The sequence below is a fragment of the Sarcophilus harrisii genome, chromosome 3 (genome assembly GCF_902635505.1).
Source record: "Sarcophilus harrisii chromosome 3, mSarHar1.11, whole genome shotgun sequence".
Lineage (NCBI taxonomy): Eukaryota > Metazoa > Chordata > Mammalia > Dasyuromorphia > Dasyuridae > Sarcophilus > Sarcophilus harrisii.
Genome location: NC_045428.1, coordinates 349,861,164 through 349,885,354, shown reverse-complemented (window position 1 = coordinate 349,885,354; position 24,191 = coordinate 349,861,164). Strand labels below are relative to the sequence as shown.

General features: G+C 32.2%; 1 protein-coding gene across 2 annotated transcripts in view; it reads right to left on the bottom strand.

The window, feature by feature from the left end:
* ARHGAP15 (Rho GTPase activating protein 15) overlaps window positions 1–24,191 on the bottom strand; it is an 818,783-nt gene that overhangs the window by 335,310 nt on the left and 459,282 nt on the right. For both annotated transcript variants that reach the window (XM_031963678.1, XM_031963679.1), the window contains exon 9: window positions 17,118–17,240. In XM_031963678.1, coding sequence (XP_031819538.1) covers window positions 17,118–17,240 — 123 coding nt within the window. The remainder of the gene's footprint in view (window positions 1–17,117; window positions 17,241–24,191) is intronic.

Genomic DNA, 24,191 nt, shown 5'->3' with positions numbered 1-24,191 from the left:
ATCAGCTTTCTTTTTCCTTTCATGGTTTTGAGTTACAAGTTCAAAAGGAACATTTTTGGAAATGATATATTCAAACCAGTGACCCTCACTAGTGTTGAACTTGGATAACATCTCATCTAAAATACATCACTTGTTTGATATGAATAAATAAGGAAATGCTTTTTAAAAAGTGGAAACTGACAATTGCTAAAAGGGAATTTTTTTTTTTACCCCAAGCAGTATTTCAGGAAATTATAGTTTATGAACTTTGAACTTTTTGACCACCTATAAGAGAGATTTTACATAAAAAATAATAATAATATAACCTTAATGAGTATGATTGTCTCAGGGACACATTAAACTATATATTTACAAACAATAGGTTTGTAAGTTATATTTTTAATAAAAACAGATTCAAAAGAATCAGAATGAATTCCCCTCCCCAAAACTACTGTTAAAATTGGTGCCTTCTTATTTTTTTCCTTTTAATAATTGATGCAGGGGAAATTCCAGTGTTATATATTATGTAGTTTGGTTGTATTTTGTAATATAGGCATTCAAAGTTAATAAATTCATGACATATAAAATATATGCTACTTGGATGATGCTCCATTTTTCCTTTTGTTCATTCAGGGACACCTGTAATTCACTGAACTATTGGTAATTTTTAAAATTGCCAGTAATTTTCTATATGTTCTTATATTTACTATAAATAGAATGACATCAATTTTTGATTAAATGAATCTTAATAGGGGCATACAATTTGGATGGGACATAACTAATATGAATTCATATTTCCTTACATTAATCTCAATTACTTTGATTTTAGTAAGAAGTATTATGTGTACTAGATAAGTAGATCTGACAAGGTATACAGATACATTTTATCTATCTATCTATCATTTCTCACACCAAAGATTAAAAAAAAAACTTAGACAAAGGAATGGAGTTAGGTTCTGCTGTTATAAGCCACAAATTGAAGTATTGCTACCTGAAGAAGGGATATATTAGAAATTAATTTTCTTTTTGATTTGTCCCCCTTTCCTGCAATGGGAACTATCTGTTTTTCTGTAAGCAACCATATGAAAATGAGAAAATCACATTTCCTAATACTTTTTTCATTTCAAATTTTGCTCCTCCAGTGGAAAATTTTTTTTCTCATTCTCCCCTCCCCGATTTTAATTCTTTTATTCCATGTGTGGGAAGAAAGTATCCAGAACATCTTTTAAAATAATGAAAACAATAATAACTGTTCCCCAAAGAATAGGAAAGCAAAAGGAGGACTTTGTTTGATTTATCTGTGATGGGGCATTTTGGAACTTCACTTTTTATGAGTTGAAAAAAGAGATGTACACCACACGTCTACCCTCCTATTATGACAGTTTATGTTTCTTATATAGCTTATTTAACTCAAATGCCTGGGAAATAGACACAATTACCACCTTATGGAATGATACTTAAATTTAAATGGTCCCTGAAGGATAGAAACCTACTTTATCTTCTCAAAGTTTATTTCAGTTTCTCAGGAATAATTCCCTCTATAGGTTCCTGAAATATTCTCATTCATCATTTAAAATTTTAACCTAATGACTGTATAAAAATGACTATCATAGGAAAAAAAAAAACCTTACTAGAGACTGCTCACGAAAGCTTATACAAAAGGACTGCATACTATGCTCATACACAGCTTTAATCATTCACTCTTTCAGCTGTTATCAATTTAAAACCAATGAAACTCCCACACTGAGTCCATTTGAACAGTCAATTTTAATATCTTGGGGCATCTGTAGTTATTCTGAATTGGCTGCAAAAGCAGAACTAACAAGTTAAGCTCTAACCATAAGTCTACATCAGGCTGGTAAACCATACATCAAACAGAGACAGTTAGTCAATAGTCCAGTATGAAAAACCAACGAGCATTTTTAAGAAGAGCAATATATTCATAATATGCTTGGTAGTCTGGTTTGCATTGCTTCTCAGAGAGTGGCACATTTAACTGTAGTCAAGATGGTGGGCATGGAGAACTGACATAGCTCTTCAGGCTGGGGGAAGAAAGAAATTATACTGAGGGAAAATTTGTCATTCAATTTATGGGTCATGGCATAAATGAGAATAAAAGCCTCAGGAAAATATACCTTTTATAGTCAGGAACTAACCATCTAATTTGATAGGAAATAGCCTAATTTACCTTATCCACTCAGTTATGGGCACATTGCTATCCTTACTTCAACACAGCCAGAAGTCAAGGCATACTCAAAACAAATTTGGGGCATTCATAATTTTTATCCTATAATTTCTAAATGTGAGAAAAATAAATGGAGGTTAACCATTTTATGTATATTATCATCAAAAATAAAAATTATGTGGCATGGTGGTAGAGCCAATAGCAGATTAGGGGTAGCCATGCAGTCAGGGAGCTGAATTCTCCCAGCACTCCACTCCAAACAACTTTAAAATAACATCTCAAATCCTATTTTGGAGCATCAGTCTATGGTGAGACATTTTTTTTGGCCTAATAAAACTTAACAGATCATCAGGAAAAGTCTGGAACATCAGGGTAAAGGCTTGTCTAGAGTCCATCTATGCAGCAGTGGCAACAGCAGCCATAGCAGCAGCATCTTCAGAAGTGCTCAGTCCAGTGATAGTATGGAGTATGACAACTAATCAAAGAGGTATTACAGGGGATCTTTTGCTGGCAATGGATATACTCGGCACTGATTGGCAACTTTATTGCCCACAAGTAGTTCCAAGAGAGCAGAGGAAAGCTGATCAGTCACAAGGGCACAGGGGTCTTGATCACAGTAAATAGAAGCACTAGAACTTGTGGCTGCAGGGTACTAAGGTGCCCTTCCTGTATAAAAAGCAAAGCATAGGCCTAGAGATGAGAGATAACAAACACCACCTTAGAATTGCAAACTTGGAGAGTCCCAGAACTAGCTCTTAAAACAGTAGCACCAAAAATCCTAGAGCTCATGACAGTACCTCTCCACCCTAAGGAAAATAAAGATCAGTTTTAATATAAAGTTCAGTGTCAAGAAATGGATTGGAAAGATGAAAAAAATAACAACAAAAATAATTTGAACAGAAAAAGTTGTTTTGGTGCAAGGAAGACCAAGATACAAACTCAGAAGAAGATCAAAATGTAAAAATAGCTACAAAAATGCTTCAGAGAAAAATGCTAATTAGAAGCAAGGCCAACAAAGATTCCTGGAAGAGTTAAAGAAAAAGATAAGAGTAGTAGAGGAAAAATTGGAAAAAGAAAAGAGAATTTAGAAAATTATGGGGAAAAAATGAATAGCCTGGCAAAAGAGGGATAAGAATATGAAGAAGATAGCACTTTAAAAAACAAAATTGGTCAAAGGGTAAGACAGGAACAAAAATTCGCTGAATAGAACTCCTTAAGAATTGGCTAAATAAAAAAAGAGCTTTCTGAAGAAGACAATTCCTAAAAAATTAGAATTGGGCAAATTTAATCCAATTAGTTGATGGGATATTGCAATCAGCCAGAAAGAAACAATTCAAATATTGTGCAGCCATAATCAGAATCACACAAGATTTATCAATTTCCATGTTAAAGAAGTAGAGAGACAAATGTGAAATTTAATGAAATAGAGGACTTCCAAGCATTCCTAAATGAAAAGACCAACATTAATAGAAAAATATGACATTCAAACATAAGATTCAAAAGAAGCATAAAAAGATAATTATAAGAGATTCAATCAAGTTAAACTATGTATATTTCTATATGAGAAGAGGATACATGTAACTCCTAAGAACTTTATCATTATTAGGATATCTAGGTGGGATGTACATAGAGAGAGGGAATAATTATTTTGAGACAATGCTCCCAAAAATGAATTGGCAAGAAAGAATGATTAATTGGAAGAAGGCAGAAGAAAGAGGTACAAGGGGGAAATTTTTCTCACATAAAAGAGGCACATAAGGATAACTTTTGACAATGGAGGGGTAAATGGTGACGGCAAGTAAAGATTAAACTTCACTTTTATCAGAATTGATTCAAAAATGGAAATATATGTATGCATATATGAATAAACATACATATGTGTATATACACACATATATATCAATATCAATATATATTATATGTATATATATGCAATATATACAGACATATACATATACTCAGTTCTATATAGGAATGTACTTTATTTTGTGGGAAATAGGAGGGGAAAAAGATAGGAGAAGGGGGTAGAAAATGATTAAAAAGAGGACAGATTAAGGGAAGTAATGGTTAGAGGCAAAATAGACTTTTAAGGAAGGGTAAAATAAAAGAGTTAGAGAAAGAAAAAAAACAAGAAGATAGGATGGAAGGAAATCACACAATTAATGATCATAATTGGGAATAGGAATGGGAAATTGAGGAGGTACTCATCAATTGGAGAATGGTTTTGGCATAAGATTGTGATAGAGTACTATTGTGCTTTATGAAATGATAATTTGAGTGGTTTCAGAAAAATCAGAATAGAAGAATATGTTGTTTACAAGAGACATACTTCAAAGAGAAAGGCGTATTCAGAGTTAAAATTAAGGGCTAGAATAGAATCTAATATGCTTTAACTGTAGTAAAAAAAAGGAAGGAATAGTAATCATTGTAGTGTATTTGTTGGTTTTCTGGAATTCTTGGGAGCAGCCTTCATTTCAGCAGAGTAATCACCACGAGAATAGCCAGGTGTTAAAGTCCAAATTCTTTATTGTTTCCTTGCCTAGGCTGGGTAGCTTTCGGGAGAGCCTTTCAGACTGGTTTTGATCTCAGTGGGGAAAGTGCAGGAGGCCAGTCACTAAAGTGGTGTGAGATGAAGTGACTCTGTCTCTGAGTCTGTCCCAGCTTATATGCTCTGTTTTAATTGTATTATCATAGTTGTATCATGTAGAACTATATTAAGTACTAAGTACATGTACTGAACTACAGAACTATTAATCACCATGCTAAACTAGATAACCATTGTCTTATCAATTCCACTGACTTAACACCTTATAAGAATCCTTGTTTCAAGTACAAAAGTTTTGATCCATAACAAATCATGATCTTAGACAAAGAAAAAACAAAAATAGACCTAATTAAAAGAAATAAACAGAAAAACTACATTATGTTAAAAGGTACCATAATCATTGCAATAATATAAAAATTTTATAGCAAGTTTATCTGATAAAAGACTCATTTCTCAAATACATATTAATTATAGAACTGAGTAAAATTTGTTTAAAAAAAAGAGCTATTTCCCAATTGATAAATGATCAAAGGATATGAACAGGCAGTTTTGGGAAGAAATTAAAACTATTTTTAGGGTTATGGGAAAATGCTCCAAATTTCCATTGTTTAGAAAAAAGCAAATTAAAACAACTCTGATGTGCCACCTCATACCCATCAGAAATGAGTAATGCTGGCATAGATGAAGAAGAAAAAGATATACTTAAGAAATTGGGTAGAATAGTGAACTTATCCAACCATTCTAGAGAACAATTTGAAACTATATCCAAAGGGCCATGAAAACATGTGCACCTTTATTAGAGATAATAAAACAGAATGAATAACCTATTTGTACATAAATACTTGTAGCAGTTGTTTTTGTAGTAACAAAGAGTTGGAAATTGAGGGGATACTCATCGGTTGGAGAATGACTGAATGAGGTGTGGCATATGATTATTCTGTAAGTAATGAAAATATGGGTGGTTTTAGGGGAAAATGGCAAGAATTATAGGAACTGAGGCAAAATGTAGTAGGGTGAACCAGGAGATCATTGTGCACAATAATAGAAATGGTGCAATGATCATCAATTATCAAAGACTTGACTATTCTTATCAATACTATTCAAGACAATTTCAAAGGACCCATGATGACAAAGTTCTACTTTTTCTACTCCAGAGAAAGAGAACTGATAAACTGTGTACAAATTGAAATATCCTTTTTTCCACTTTATTTTTCTTGCTTTTTAAAAAAAAATGGCCATAATGAAAAAAATTTATATATATATATATATGTATATATATATTTAATTTTTCTGATTTTTTTGGACATTTTTATTTAAAGTTTTGAGTTTTAAATTCTACCCCTCCCTTGCTCCTTTCTCTCCTCCTCCATGAGAGAGTAAGCAATCAGATATAGGTTATACATATTCAATTATGTAAAAATTCCAAAAATAAATGACCAATTGAAATGTAATTTTAAAAAAAGCTTGTTGAAAAAAATTGTCTAGTATTAATATTGCACAAAGTTTATAATCTGCTGTTGCAAAACATCCTTTGATACAGTATAGCACATTAGGCAATCACTGTTTTCAGAAACAAAAATCTAGGAAATATCTTTCTTTTTGCTTCAGTTTGACTAACATTGTCAGACAACCAATTTTGATTGCCTGGATTTCAGGCATTAGGGAAAAAAAGTAACAGTGATTAGAGAAACTTCATTTGTATAATACAATTATTCTTCCAATGATATTGAAATTAAATAGTTGACAGTGTTTAAATTCTCATTTGCTAGATAACTAGGAAATTTTACTTTACCCTCAGTTATGGTTTACTCATGTTTTCACAAAGATCAGTCACAACTTCAAACAGACAGTAAAATGGGGAAATTCTAAAATTTATAAAAACAAAATTAGAAGCTTACAACGACTGCACATCCTGTTCAAAGGGTCTAGGGAGGCTCTGAAAAACTAACAAGAGCTGAGCTAGAGGATATTTGTAGCTCTTTGTGATACCAGTTTTAAGTGTCATGAGGGAACTATTTAGTAAAAGAACACCTGCTGAAGAACATCAGGGTATCAATAACTAAATCTAACCTATTTTTTAAAGGATTTTTTTTAACACAAACAAAAGCTCCATATCTTTTTTCTCCTCTTCACATGGTCTCAGGGGGAAAAAGTTTAACAAGTGATCAGAGAATCAGAATGGTCATAGACCACTTCTCTTGAGGGCAACATCTTTCACTATTCTAACATATGAATGAAATAGTGTATTAGCTTGGCATTTGTTCATCTGTATCTCATTGAGGATATACTTCCAGAAGCATACTTGCTTTGGCAGGAGGAGAGAAGTTTGGTGTCTTTTACACATACTTGTCATATAAATCATAATTGGCTCACCGTGCCCTCTCTGAAGCACAATGTGGAGTAACACAATAAAACAAAGTCAGACACGGAGTCTGTTATTTAATTTGTGGCCTTTGGATATACCTGTTCATTTTCTGGAAATTGTTGAGATTTTTAAATGGGAGCTTGAGATTTGGAACATCATTTTGGAGATTGGCACCAAGGTCAGACTAACACCTTAGGCAGGGAATTCCAGAAAAAAAAAAGGATGGAACAACTGGAATTAGAGTTTTCAAGATCTACCATAGCTTGCACATACTGAGGAAATCCCACAAAAACTCACTAAGGGGCAGGACTAATGGAGTGATGATAGGTCTATGGGTAGAACTTGGTGTCTAGCTGTCATCGCTTTTCCATGTCTGCATAAAACAAGGTATAAAGTGCAGGGTTTTCCCCAAATTTTGATGTCTGGAACCTTATTGTTTTGTGAGGAGAGATAAAGTTTGAGAAATATACTTTAAAAGAAAAAGGAAGGAGGGGAGTAAGAAGTCATTACAGCTTATTTATTATTTTTATTATTTATTATTTTATTTATTTTAGTTTAGTTTTCTTAGTATTAAAGCCTTATATGAAGTAATGTATGATCCAGATAAAAATCTACACATTACTCATTTTTCTTTTACATACTAAAAATCAAATATTTATGCCCCAGGATCTCCCAAACACATTATTACATACTAACTTCTTTGAAATATGTGTCAACCCATAAGAAAATAATTTTATGTTTTAGTAGAAAATACATTCATTGTCATGGCTTCTTCTTTTTCCTTTTCTTATCTGCTTTTCTCTCATTTCTAGAAGCTCATTTTCTCTTGTTGCTCTAATTTTATTCTGCTTTTAATATAGCCTAAATTAATTTATCCTGTGGCAAGCAAGCTTTGAAAAGATATGGGAATAACCTGCAACCTAGGTAACATTTTCTTCCAACTTTCCCCATTTTTCATTGTGACTGGTATTTTATTATGGAATGAAACCAATTGGATGATACTCTATTACCAACACATTTGCTCATCGGAGCCTTTAAATAAATGTAACTGGATGTGGACTATAAATGCAAAGGAACCAGGAAACTCATAGGCCAAGATGAAGCTTAAGGTTGACTATTAATTTTGACCATTATTAAATCATGACACAGCTCACACATAAGGATCACAGTTCAATTATGAACCATAAAGTAGTAAAAAAGAAAAGATTTATAAGATATTTTCAAGTACATTAGAACATATTCTAGAAGTTGTGCGAATATTTCAGGCAGAAGACCCATGCCCCAGTATAAATTCGAATACAATTATTCTCAGACTAACACTGATAAAGTGACAAAGCTAGAGCAGGACTCTGCTTGGAGCTATATTGCAGTGTTGCTCATATATATTTTGCTTAAATTAACAATGTGACAAATAGGTTACACTGTCATACATCAGCTCTAACAAATTATTTTTAAAATTCTTTTCTTTTACCCAATGATCCTCATATATACACAGATATAACAGAGGTGGAAAGTTTAGGGCTGACAATTTGCAATTACAATATGAACTGCAATTCCTTCCCTCCCCCCTTAAAAAAAAAGATATTTGACACACTTTACAAAAACACTATCATTTTAATGACATTAGTTTCTCATATGATGGAAACCTTAAACAATTAGTTGTATCTCTCTGGGTAATTACTTGGATGTCCAGACAATTAGATGACAAAATGCAAGTAAGTGGGTGCACTTAGAAGGAATAAAAATGACCTTGCACGAGTATTCAGTGAGCCTCAGTGTAAATCAGATTTGAGAATCCAGGGCATCCAAGTGTAAATCACATTTTGATGACCATAACAAAAAAGGAGAAAATTACTATCTTTTCTCACCACCATTCCCCCCCCCCCCCCCCAAAAAAAAGCCAGAATCTATTGCTCTGATTTGAAAGGTGCTTAGTGTGACTATATCAAAACCTTAACTAAAATTCTTGGGAACTAGTTTATAGGGACATCATGATTACTAATGCGCTTTATAGACTTAGGTAAATTGCTTGACTCTTCTGTTCATTAGATTTGATTTATGTATTTAAAAGGCACCCTGTGGTCCTTCTTGGTACATACTAAATCAAAGGGAGGGTATGATATTATTTCAATTTTTGCCAATCTTAGTACTGGTTCTGTAGTGTCCATGATAGGAGAACTGTATCCAAAAGTATCTAATCTATTAAAGTTGAAATGACAAGAACCTTGCCATCTTAGCATTTCAGATAGTTAATATAATGTTGAACTATAGTTTGATAATCAGAATGTATGCCCCTTGAGAGTAGATTGCTTTTAATATTTAAAGGGATCACTGAATTGTTAGAGAGAATATTCAAATCAATTGGTACAGGAGTCCATTTGAGTATGAGTATTTTTTTTTTAATCTTAGAGCCTAGCATAATGCTTTTCATATAGAAGATATTGAATGTTCATTTAACTGAACTGAATTTGTCCTATACTTTAACAGAAAATTTTTCAGTGACTTCAGAGATAGACTAGGTTGAAAAATTTCATAGATAGGTCCCCTATACTGCCACTCTAAAAGGGAAGTTAGTACAAAAGGTGTGTGAGGCACTTAAGAACAAAAATCTAGTGATGTATTTTAGTTGATATTGATAATTTAAAAAAAATGAATTGTTTAAAAATGTCAGAGTTGCCACTCAGAAAATTCATCCAAAACTTCAGACTTTTATGTATATAAGAGACATAAGTGCATTCAGGTAATTGAAGATGAATACTTAATAATGGCAAAATTCTTTAAGAATAATGTCAACAACTTTAAGGTGCAATCTGCTAAAAGACAAAAAGGTAAAGCTAATAACAGTGGCCTTTAAAAAGGGAGATAAAGATATGTTGGAAGCTAGAGGAAGATGAAAGAAGACTGGGATTCTTCCTCAATGAATGGAAAGAGAGCAAAACTAATGATTTTTCTCTTTCTCTTTTTCCTTCTCCCTCTTCCCAAGCCCCACATTCTATGTCTCTCTCTCTTTATGTCTGTCTCTGTCTCTCTGTTTCTCTGTGTTCCTGTGTTTGTGTCTGTGTCTCTTTCTGTGTGTGTATTGTGTGTGTGTGTGTGTGTGTGGGGGGGTCTGTACTGAGGAACATAACCAATGGTCTAGGAAAGAGATAACAATAATTCAAAAGAAGCCCAGATGACAAGAGGACCTTGCTGTTCTCAGTGAACTGAAATTATCTAGCTTCTTCAAGTTTACATCTCCACATCCTAAAAGAACTCATAGATGTGATTGTTGATGTAAGATGGATGGCTTTGGGATGGGAATGGACCAACTGTTCCAGTTTTTTTTATAGGAAAAGAAAGTAGATAATTCAGAAGGTAAATAATTCACCTTAGAGTTGTAATGGATAGAATACTGAAATTGGAGACAGGAAGACCAGAGTCAAATTCTGACAGATTATGAGATGCTGGGCAAGTCATTTTACTTTTTTTTTTACTTTTTATTTTTTTCATTTTACTTGTTTTAATCTCAGTTTTCTTACCTGTAAAATGAGGATAATACTAATTATCTTACAGGGTGAAATTAAAGATCAAATAAGATAAGATATATAAAGGAATTTGTAATTTTTAAGATGTATAAATGGTAGCTATTAATAAAAACTAGAGATCATTGCACTTGATATTAATTTCTAGTAAAAATTTTAGAATCAGTTATTAAAGGGTCATTTTATGAGAACCATAATAATTAAAAAACAAGTGAAGTTGGGGCAGCTAGGTGGTGCAGTGGATAGAGCACCAGTCCTGAATTTAGGAGGACCTGAGTTCAAATTTGATCTCAGACACTTTCTAGCTATGTGACCCTGGGCAAGTCACTTAACCCTAATTGCCCCAAAACAAAACAAAAAACACAAGTGAAGACTAAACTTTTTTGGAGGGGTAGAGTTGCTAGTCTATCTATTTCAGCAAGACTTTTCATACTTTTTCACCCCAGCCTTCAGAGAAAGATGGAAAGGTATAGAAATAATACAATTAGAACTGGAATTAATTCATAAGATGAAAAGATAATTTAGATTGAGAATTGGAAGGGACTATAGATGCTACTAGTCCAATGTCCTTGCTTTTCAAAAGAGGAAATTAAAGTCCATTATTAGAACACACAATTTGCTCAAGTTTGTAGTAAACTTTTCAATTTACATTTCAATTCAGGGTCTCTGATTCAAGAAATCAACATCCATTGATTAGCTATGAGTATTGAATAGTAGATTAATCTTAACCCGGTAGACAGTCTCTAATAGAGTTGTTCGAATGTTTATTTTAAAGAAGTCATAAATGATACTTATCAAAATTGTGAATGACAAGAAATGAGGAATGACAACTAATGTGTTGATAGTATTTATAGTCTTTTGCAACTTGGCTCCAGTCCAACTTTTCTCCTAATTATATGCTATTCCTTTCCTATTACCTATCTATGTGAAAAGTGGTGATTGAACTATATCTTGAAAAGAAGTGAAAGATTATGTATCTACATCTGTATGTACATGTTTGTGTATATATGTATGTATGCATATATTTTTTCCTTCAATATGATAGAAGCATTTTTATGGAAAGGGACTGGCTTACTTTTGTTACTGTATCCCATGTGTCTATTATAGTATCTGGCTAATAGTAGGCACTTTATTAATGCTTGTTGATTAATTGATAAAGTCAGGAACTGGATGGAACAACTGACTCGAACAAAAATTATCCTTTCTGATAATTAGATTTGTCCAAAAAGGACAAATAGCTTAGAATTAATATTGCCCTCCCACTTTAAAATAAAGAAATTGAATTTCAGAAAAATGTTAGATAATCTAAATATTAACAACAAAGCAAGATTTTGAACTCAGTTCCTTTAGATTCCGTGCTATTTCTACTACATTATGCTCCATTTTTCTCTTATCTTGGTGGGTATTTAAGCAGATATTGGCCAAAGCCTCAATGGTTATCTGCCTCTCTAGAATTTACCTCTAAGAAATATTATTGTGCTATAAAATATTGCCTTATTTTCTGAAATTATGGTCAAAAGGTTTCCTATTTTTGGGCAGCTGATCTATTATTTAAAAGCTGGATATTTAGGTTTGGCTAGAGCTAAAGAGTTATTACCCAATATGAGCAAAAGAAAGTGTAAAACAATTGGAGGATACATGCAAATATACCTATGAGTCACCCCAAAATGTATTCTTTTGCCTATAATTTACATATTAAAATGATTGGAGAATGTGTTCCAGTATGACACACGATATAAAAATATAATGAAATTCCATACACATCTGAGAGAAAGTACACTTGGCAAATATGAATAGCACTTGATGGAAATTGAAGGCTTTTCAGAGCATCTACACTTACAATGGCATGATTAACACTATGCCCACCTGAGCCATTTGGATGACTTTTTCCAGGAGCGATCATTCCAAATCATGTATTTGTTGCTCCCTTGTTTTGTTAATTATAAGTAATTTCTTGCAGTAAGATTTTTTTTCTTCTTAATATAATTAAAAGCCAGAAAATATTCTATCATATCAATATATCTAAAGCCAGACCGACATAATTCTGGATATTTCTCCTAGAAGTTGCATAATATACACTTTGAAGAAATGGTATGTGACTGAATTTTAGGTGATTTGTGGTTGCTTAATTGTACATTATGTTCCAAGCACACACTCTGGAAATGCTGCTTTAATAAGCATTATAATAACAATGAAAATAACTTGAATCCCTTTGCACTGAATACAATATGGAAGTAAGCTCACTGAGCTTTCTGGGATTTAGGACTAGAAAAAAACTTTAGAGCTTTCTTAGAATCTTAAGTGAAGTGGTGGAAGAAACCCTTTTGATACCCTTGTTCACCCCATCATTTTATAGAGGAGGAAACTCAAGCCCAGAGAACCATGACCCAAGGATCATGAAGGCAGCAAGCAGCAAAACTATTTGAAACTTTGTTCTGAGTTCTGAGTCTTCTCACTCTGCCACTTCCTCATCCCCAAGTTTGAGAACTTTTTAATTTTTACTTTTGGTACTGATATATCAAAAAAGAAAAACTCCAAAACAAATTCCCTGTCAAGAGATGGGAATATCAAGGAGTCCCCATCAATTGAGGGGTAGCCAAACAAATTATGGTCTATAAATGAGATGGAATACTATTGTGCTAAAAAAAAGAATGTAGGAGATGGTTACAGAAAAAAAAATGAAGACAAATGAACTAATGCAAAGTGACATGAGTAGAACTCCAGGAGAGTAATTTATTTAACAACAATATGGTAAGTACAAACATTTCTAAAAGATTTAGGAACTTCAAAGAACACAATAATAAAAAATTATTCATATTGTTATGAAACATGCTACTTAGTTCTTCTTAGAGAGGTATTACAAAGATTGTGCAAGTGGAGGCCTATTTCATTTTATTTTAGGGGCATGGTCAATGTGAGAATTTATTTGCTTAATGATACTTTTTTACATTCTATTTTAAAAATGAATTTTTATGAATTATCTTGGAAGAGAAAATCAGAACAAAAGAGGAAAAAGAGGAAAAAGGCGGGGAAGTGAACATAGTATGTTCTGATTTATATTCAGTGTCCATAGTTTTCTTTGAATGCACATGGTGTTTTTTATTCAAAGTTTGTTGGGGCTGCCTTGGATCACTGAACTGCTGATAAGAACTAAGTCTCATATTTGATCTTGTACAATCTTGTAGTTATTGTGTACAATGTATTCCTGACTCAGCACGCAAATATTTTCAGACTTTTCTAAAATCAACTTGTTCATCATTTTAATAGAACAATAGTATTCCATTACTTTCATATATCATAACTGATTCAGCCATTCCCCAATTGGTTGCCATCTATTCATTTTCTAGTTCTTTGCCCTTACAAAAAGAGTGCTGCACACATTTTTGCACATGTGAGTCCTTTTCCCTCTTTTATGATTTCTTTGGGATACAGATCCAGTAGTGGCACTGCTGGATCAAAGAGTATGTACAGTTTTATAGCTCTTTGGGCATAGTTCCAAATTGCTTTCCAGAATCATTGGATCATTTCACAACTCTACTTACAATGCATTAGTTTGACAATATATTTTAATGGATTTTGTTCTTCTTGATTTCTTGTGGGGGGAGAAGAAATAGAATGTATGAGGGAGAGAATTGGGATCTGATAATTAAAAAAATTTCAATTAAAAATCAAGCCATCAATTATGATCCTCTTCATCTTATTAAATAAAGACCTTTGTCCAGAAAGATTATATGTAGCAAGAAAAACAATTCTTGTTTTGTCAAAAGATACAATCATTAGAGAAAGATTATTTAGTTCCCTAATCATTCTGTGTTAGGATTCTTACAAGGGGCTAAGTCACCGGAGTTGATAGAGACAATAATTATCTAATTTAGCATAGGTTCCGTATGATTGATCTGATGCTACAAGGAGATGTTATGGGCCAGAACTTGAAACAAAGTACTAAGTACTAAGTGGAATTGAGGAGACAGAGGTTAAATCTAATTTAGCATTGATTTAATCCTACAACAAATAATGGTTTCCTAGTGATATAGTGATTGATGTATACTCAATGTACAGCATATAAGCAAGAAGCTCTCATGGCCAGACACAGAAGCCCAGAAGCTCTTGGAGCCTCAACCAGGATTCAGTCGAGGAGATTCACAAGCCAGAGAAGGCAGTTTAAGCTCTTGGAACCAAGACTACAAAAAGGTCTCTAAGAAAAACTAGCCGAGTCCCAAGTGAAGGAGATAAGACTTTGAAGGAGACGATAAAGGATTTGTACTGTAACTCCTGGCTGCATTTGGGGTAATTACGCTGAACTGAAACAAAGGCTGCTCCCAGAAGCCCCCAAGAAACGTGCTTCCAGAGAATATTACACTTTAGAGAAGAACATTACAATTCTGTTAAAAGAATTTGAATTGAAATCAGGATACCTGGATTCTAGTTCCAACTCCTACACCCTACCAGCTATCTGACCATTTAATTTTTTAGAACCTTGTTTTCTTCATCTGGGAACAAAAGGGGAATAATAATATCCGTAATTTCTACATTACATAGTTGTTATATATAAAACCTTTTTTGCATTATAAAATGCTATATAAATTGTAATTATAATTAATAAAAGATTCTTTCCTACTTGAAAGTTATTAGCCATATTAATCCTGATAACATTTAAAAATATTCTTGCCCTTTTTCTTTTCCCTTTGCTTCCTTCCTTCCCTCCTTCTTTCCATTCTTCCTGCCTACCTGCTTGCCCGCCTTTTCTTACTGATCAAAACACATTGCTTTCAATGAAAGAAGAAAGCTTCCATACCTTTAATAAAAGAATATATTTAATTGGTAATTTGACATGTCCAGTGGTTTTAAATTTGGATTATTGTCCTTTGCTCAGTTAAAAATTTGTTTCATATTTTTGAGGGAAATCCTATTAAAAACTAAATACTAACTAAGAAATACAATTAAATTTTCAAAACAGGGACTATATGAAGAAAAAAATGCCACTTACTACAATAACAGAACCTTATGAAAACAACATTTCATATAGATCTGCTATAATATTATCCTTGTTAAGGAATCCTGACTCTTTGAGCTGGTGAGGGTTAAAATTTAATGGGCTATCAGATATAGCCCATTTAAAATTACATTCGGTGATGCAGTTATTTCTGAGTTATGAGAAAGATCTGAATTAAAGAGTTTCCCAACATTTTGATTGGGTCTCAGCTCTGCTATTATATTAAGATTTTCATTCAAATGCCAAGCCAATTATGAATATCTAAATATTTTCATGTTGAACAATATTATTCAGCTTCAAGATCTCTATTTCATTTGTTTATAAAATAATATTTCTTTCAACTTATTTTGCAATCCTGAAGAATTCAATTTAATCATTTTTCTAATTCTTATATCTGGATTTTCAAACATTTTCTGCTAAGTATTTTATCTGGACAGAAAGAAAAATCACTTTGGGCTTGGGTTTCAAATCTTCAGAATGGAAACATTTATGTATCATAGATATATGGACCTAGAAAAGATCTCAGAAATTATCCTAAGTAGTTCTTTTTTGTGTAGGTGAGGAAAATAAGTCTGAGGTGGGGGTTAAGTGAAATCACAATTCAATTACATAGGCAACAAGCATGTGAGTTAGGAATGAACTTAAGTCCTTTGATTCCAAAGTCAATGAATCTTTTCATTATCATACTTTCTTGGATGATCCAAAATAACTCTTTTGAGACTCAGAGAATTTTACTGCTTGCCTAAGGTTAAAAGAGTTAGAATTAGTACAGTCATGTTTAATTATTTGTATTTTAATTAAGGGTTACAAGGTGTTGTCCATAGACACCAAATTTAGAGGGTGCAATATCCCCTCGATAATATTTGTATTCCTTCAATAGCAAATAAATAGCAAAAAAAGCAAAACTTAACATCTACTTTACAAGAAAAAAAAGTTGAAATGGGAATTTCTTAACCTCCAATTCCATTTGGTATACATAGAAAGACTTTACGATATTATTCTAGAGGCTCTGCTTCCACATCGTACTGTCTTCCCCCTAACCCCATCCTCTGTTTAATTGAAACAGGTAAGTGAATAGAGTCAGTATTGAACTTGAAGTCAAAGAAACCTTTTCAAATCCTACCTTACACAATTGTCAGTGTGTGACTGAACAGTGAAATAATAACATTTCATTATTCACTATTTACTATTCAGCTATTTAACTTCTATTCATCTCAGTTTTCTTATTGGCAAAATGGAAGTAATAAGAACACCTTTCTCAAAAAGTTGGTGTTAGTATCTAATGAAATAATGTATAAAATACTTTGCACATCTTGAAGCTTTATGTATTAATGCTAATTGTCATAATTTTTATTCTCATAATTATTAGCATTTATATTATTAATAATTTTTGCCATTAAGAAATAAATATTGGAGGCACATTTTGTGCCACTTGCCACAAGAGTAATATGTAATATAGGTTCTGGGTACAGAAATATCTTATCATGATTCTTCTAACCATTATCCTAAAAACACAAAATTCAATATACCTTTAATAAGTCCTTTTTCTTGAAGAGTTTTCAGGGAAGGTCTTCGAGTAATGAATTTCTTTAATCTGCTTTTGACTCTGCTTTTGTCACTTGTATCAGAAACACTGTGCTGTAATCTAAATACTGGAGATAAAAAAGAAAGACTTTTGGTAAATATCCCTTTTATTATTATTATTTTATACAAATTAAATTGAGAATCTTAGTCAAAGAACCACTACCTGCCTCAAGGCCTTCTATATATGTGATGTGTATGTAATGCGCTCTCAAATGTAAGTATTAGTGATTTTGTGTTCTTGAAGTATGCATATGACCTGATAAAATCACAATTACTCAGATGACTGAATTAAATCACTTGTCTTTGGACTATGTTGTCTGGATGAAGGGAATATACTCTATCTCAGGAATTGTTAACTTTGTTATTGCAGACTCTTTTTGCAATTGATGAAGCCTCCATCCCCTCTTCTCAAAATAATATTTTAAATTCATAAAATAAATATACAAGTTTTTAATTATATATCTGAATGTGAATTGTATCTTTTGGTGGTCTCTCTTGGTATAAATCTTATTAGTGTTTTCCCTTTGAAATTAGTTTGTATATTTTTTATTTATTTATCTATGCATGTGGTGTAACTCTACTGCCTCCACCCCTCTCAGTAGAACATGTGTTCTTTGAGGGCAGGATTATTTACTTCATGTCTTCTTATCTCCATCATCTTTTGCAGTTCCTAGTACATAATTAATAAATCTTTGCTACATTTATATAAGGCATAAAAATAAAAGAGCATGAAAATGTTGGGATGGATTTTATGGATAATTACTGAGCATACCTAACTTTAATTCAAATGATTTTAAGATTACATAGAATTTAGCTAATTTAAGCATCTTTTGTGGTCCAAAATATACATATTATTTCCCCAATGCTCTGTCCAATTTCAGAGTAAGTTTCCTCCATAGCTGAGAAATTTTCTATGACTGAAAATCTAGGTTGAGTGAATGCTTTCATTGTTTACTTGGGAAGTAAATAAGAAACAACTAATGTTTGTGAAATAACATGTATTCAACTGCTGGATGTGAATAAAACATTCCATTATAACTGCTATTCAGAGACTTACTAATGGCCATTTTTTATAATCTATTGTATACTTTTCACACCACTCTTCACTATAGGACAGATGTGTTTCTATGAAGAAACATGCATGGCATCTATTAATCATAAAGATCTCTAATAAGAACTGAAAGAAGACACAGGTTGTTGCTTAGGTGGAAGTTCCAAAATTTTATCAATACTCTGGATAAATAACAAATGGCTTCCTTTTCAAATTTCTAAAGGAGAAATATCTAGGGAAAAATTAGTATGTTCAGTTAGAGTCAGCTGGAAAGACGGCATACTGCGATGAATATAGTAAGATGCCAATAGTAAGAATAAAGCAAAGTCTGACATTTGGTTTAAAAAAAATAAATTTTATAAGTATAAACTGTGGGAGTCATAGTTAAATAATAGTTTGTCTGAAGAACATCTGAAATTTGTAGTAGACTATAAAGTCTAAAGGAGTCAGTATTCTGCTATGACCTTTATAATAAAAGAGAAGGGTATGTATTGATGGTTTTGCTGTACTCTGTTCTGATCAGAACATATCTAGAATATTGTGTTCTTTTCTAAACACCACATTTTAGAAAGGAGAGTGATAATGTGAGAACTTCTTTTATCAGAAAGTGGAGTGGGATTGGGGGTTCAAAGTTATGAAGAATTTTGATAAAAAGAAACATTTCTTACAATTAGAGTTAACCAAAAGGTGAATAGATTACCTTAGGAGGTTATAAGATCTTATTGGAGATCTTCAAGCTGGATAACCATCTGTTGAGTACGTTGAGAAATTTATTTTCTGAGGGATTAGGTATTAAAAGTTTGCCTAGATGACTGAGTCACTTCCAGATTTAATTTTGTATTCACTATTACAAAGTTTGCCCTAAGCAAATATAGGTACATTTTGTTTTCGACAGTGACCTTCCATTCCTCACAGAAGCTCATATTTAAAAGTTAATACAGTATCCTTTATGTGAAGCAGAATCATTTTCACAGAGTGGTCATTCTCTTTAAAAGTCATCTCTGATGATATCCAGCAAAAATATTTATTATCTATCTAATACATTCAATATTAGGACACCTCCCCTTGTTAGGAAGTTTTTCTTTATGTGAGCCTAAATATTCTTAGCAATTCTTTAACTTTTCCTCTCTTTTTTTCTCCTCCACATTGCTCCTACTTCTATATACTTGAGCTAAGCAGAAGGTCCTACACACGAGTTCTTTTATATGAGACCATCTCTGAAAATAGCTGTCATATCCTATACCTTCCCCTTTAGGTCTTCTTTTCTCCATGTTAAACATTACAGTGTTCTTTAACCTACCTTTATATACCATTATCTGTAGTTGTCTAATTATTCTTGTTATCCCTCTGAAAAATTCTTCTTAAATATCCTGATCAATATCCTTCTTAAAATACAAATATTCTACAAAAAATCTACAAATATTCTGTACCACTTCTATTTAAATTCCTTCTTCTGATATTACACTTTTTACTCAGAGCCCTGCTTAAGTGACTAGCTGAACTGGTAAACTAATTTAAATGAAAACCTTAATAGAGATTAATGATTTGATGTGTCACTCCCCCATGATAATGCATATATTTTAAGAAGAACTGTTAGGGACTTCCTTTACTCAGAGAAGAGGTTAATGGATTTCAGGAAGTGACAAAGTCCCTCAAATAACTTCTTATAAAAATCTCTTCTTTCTTGGAATAATTCCATACTAGTCTCACAGGATAGGGCCTAATATCCGAATTAATGAGAGCAAAAACATATGAGAGCTAAAAATATATATTTTTTTTAAATGAGAAGAAAAGGAAAAGAAATATTGGCAATGTAATCACTTCCAAAAAGTTTTTTATACAAAGAAATATAAATGTTCACTACTTTACTCAATTAATGAATATTGATTGATTAGGTATCATGTTGTAGCCACCAAGAAAAAATATTTAAGATTATTCTTTTCTTCAAGAAACTTATAATCTAATTAGAAAGTTAAGAAAATAAATAATTAACAATACAAGTTAGTACATGGTGAGAGCCATTGTGAGTAAAAGATGAAATGCTTAACAAAACAAAGGTTCCAGTTTCTGAGTATATCAATTTATTAATCAAAGCATGCTAGTTGAATAACAAATTAAGATTAGGCCTCCTCAGCTCCAAATATATGGAGAGACATTTTTATGCATTAAAAACAATAAATTAAATAATACCAATTAATTAAGAGAAAATAATTCACCAGTATACAAAAATAAGTAATCTGATTTTAAACTGAGAGAAAAGATTAGGGACTTTACAAATTGGAAGGGGGACTGCAAACAAATGCCATTTGTTGACATCAGAATAAAAGGTGTACAACTCCCTTCCTTTTCCCCTCCCCTCTTCACTGCAAGTGTCTGTATATAATCAAGGGAATATGGAAACAATAACTGATAGGCTAGCATAGGCCAGTTTTCAGATAAAACACATGGATTCCTTGAGACATATAACAGTGAAAAACTACTCATGTCAGCCTTCATATCTTACAGAGTTTTTAGTCCGCATATCCTAAGGGTCTTTAAGCAATAGGTAGGTAGAGGAAGCCCAGTTTCCCGGATTTGTAGGGCTAGGTTCAAATAATGCAATTAAGTTTTCACACAATTCCCAGAACTGAATAACATTTTCTCAAAAGAGAAAAATTGGGGTAGATCCATAACTGAGCAGAAAGGGAACTGAGCTAGATCCAGATTTGTCAGAAGATGGGATCTGTGATTCACTCAATTCCCATTATCACTTGTTATTTTAAATCCTTCATTATAATGGTGGGTGGAAAAAACTGTAAGCACGAGATTAATTCAGAATTAGGAGGGATCTTTATGTCATAAGGTTGTCTGTGAAGACAAAATAGAAGATTTAGAAGATGGGTTAGGCCGAGATAGATTAATAAAATTTTCTAGATGAAATGGAGGGATAAGAGTATATGAGAAAAGGAAATAGTGTTAGTATAGATTCAAATCATGGAATGATCTGGATAATTTCATGTGATATTTAGAAAATTAGGCTAGTGAGAACAGAAAATATATGATGAGTGACAGTATGTTATGCTGTAAATACGAGAATTTTTTAGACAATAAAATAGTCCTAAATGGTGAAAAATACATTTTTTTAATTAAAAAAGTGAGACCTCTTAGATAATTTTAATGGCTTCTATATAGTCATTAGGTAGATGTATCAAACCTTTTAGTGATTCAAAGAAGCCAGATCCAATTTTGCAGAGCTATTGGAAATATGTAACTCATTTTAGCGACCATTTTTAGTATAACCAGGGGCTCAGTTAGTAGATCTATGATTATGGACAGATCTAGGACAAGATCTAAGTCTTATGTGGATCATTTTCATTTTGACAGGTTTTCAATAGAAATAACCTTTGGAGAATATTTCCAATCAGAGTTTCCTTCAGAGACATGAGATTTTAATATGATTTATTTATCTCTAAGAAGCCTCAATACTCATGCAAGTACCAAGGCTAATGAAACATGGAATTCAGAATAATTTAGAGAAAAAGGAAACATATGCAGAAATAGGGATAGAAGATCTTTTTTTGTGGTGGCAAAGAACTAGAAAAAACCCCAACTGCCTATTGATTGGACAAACACTAATCAAATTATGATATATAAACATAATAGAATATTATTATATTGTAGTAAATTACAAAAAAGCAATGTTTCTGGGAAATTAGAATAGTAGAACAATTTATTCTGTAACTAAATTGTAAAGATAAACTTTTTAAAAATTAAGAATTTAACCAATGCAAAGAGGACCTGTGATGAAACATCTTAACCATCTTCTGAGAGAGAATTCAGGTTTGCACTGAGAATTTCCCCCCTTCCCATGTGACCAGTGTAGGAATTTGCTTTGCTTTAATAATTGTTACAAAGGTTTTATTTATCTTTTTTTTAGTCAGAAGAGAAAATAAAATTTTGTTAATGAAAAAGATAAAATTTAATTTAAAAAATAATATAGTTTGAATTTTACTTAAATTCAATAGAAAATTGAAAGGATTTTTGCCCAAGCCCATGACTGATCAAAACAACTCTCCCTTACAGTGCATTCTACCTTTATGATTTTCTTTCCAGCCATTTTTTTCAATGTCAAGATCATACATAAATTAGTTGGGATTTTGAATCAGTAACCAAACAATTATCTTCTTAGTTATGTGATAAGAATTCAGGAAGAAGGGAATTATTTTTTTCAAAGAAGAGACAAGAAAAAGGAAAAGCTTCTTCTGGGTTATGCTTGGGCACACATGAACATGCTCTTAATTTGGGTCAAATCATATAATTATTTCAGCCACAAATTAAAAGTTGGCATCAATAGCCACATCACTTGGGCCATCAATTGGTTCAAATATTATCTATGTTATATTCTTTGAGTAAAAATTTGGCTGTTCTTGAGTTAAAAGAAGATCATATCATTATTAAGAAAGTCAGTCTTGTGATAAGATTTACTTTAATTCTACCACTGAGATTATATATCATGAAATAGACATCTTTTAAAAAAAAGAGATCATTAACGTTAACATGTGCTATTATTAGTTTCCACTCCAAAAACCTTGCCATTTTCCATGAAAACAAAACAAAAAAATATTCTTTTCTTGTTTCTAATAAGAAGTAAAAATTATGTGATTTGGAAAGAACTTTGCAAATACAGAAAGCAATGTAAATGTTACATTATAAAAATAATTATGTATCTAGTCATATCTCTTTGGAACCCTTAGATACTATGGTGATAAGATTCTTAATTAGGAAGATAGATATGTGTGTTATATTGTTTTCAATAGCACCATCTGGCTCTACATGTGAGAAACGTGTGTAAGGTACACTGATTTCCAAAGGAAAATGGTTATACATTTCCAAGTATTCTATTTTTTTAGGCTTTCGTATGTAGTAAAAAGTCTAGCATACTAGCAAAAAGCTCTATACATAATAAGTATTGCAATCCCTCTTTTCTTCTTACATTGTTTCATTGAACAGTTATTTCCTAAGCATTTACTATATGATGAGTCCTGAACTAGGGATAGAGCTGGGGAAGATAAAAAATTTAAATTAAAACATAGCCCCTGACTTCACAAAGATTACTGTTTATTAGAAGAGTAACATACAAACACAAATATCTATTAAAGACAATATATTATCTGTTGTAAATATTAAAGAAGAGCAAAAACAAATTGCTTTTTAAAATCTCAGGAAGAAAATTGTTATAGACAAGGAGATCAGGGAGAGTCCAAATGGAGAAAGTGATATGTGAGTTGTTTTAAAAGATAAGTAGGATCTATCAAGGAAAAGGGGAGGGAGGATATTGTAATATGAACAAAAGCAAGATAGTTTACAGTCTGGTTGGCTAGAAAGTAGTTACTTGAAGTGTTAATAAGTTATCTTCAAATTAGGGCAAACTTCCTGAGGGCAGGGATTGTCTTTGCCTTATTTTTTTTAACCTTTAAATAATTATTATTTATTTTAAAATATCTCTTCTTATTAAATTTTGAGTTCCATAGTCTCTCCCTTTCCCATTCTCTCCCTTACCTGCTGAAAAGGCAAGCAAAATGATATCAATTATACATGTGAAATTATGCAAACTATTTCCATATTAGCCACATTTTTAAAAAGAAAGGGAAAAAAGTGAGAAAATGATACTTTAATTTGCACTCAGAGTTCATCAGTCCTCTTTCTAGAGGTAGATAGCATTTTTTAATCATGGGTCCTTTGGAAATGTCTTGGATCATTACATTGATCAAAGTAGTCAGGTCTTTTACAGTTGATCATCATTACAAAATTGCTATTAATTCTACTCAGTTTGCCTTACTTTTTATCCCTGGTGCCTGGCACATAGTAAGAGTTTAATAAATGATTGTTGATTTGATTTATTACTTACAAGTCACAAATTCCAACTTCAAAATCTTAACTCTTAAGAATCATCAGGTTAGCAGACTATGACATCCCCCAAATTAATATG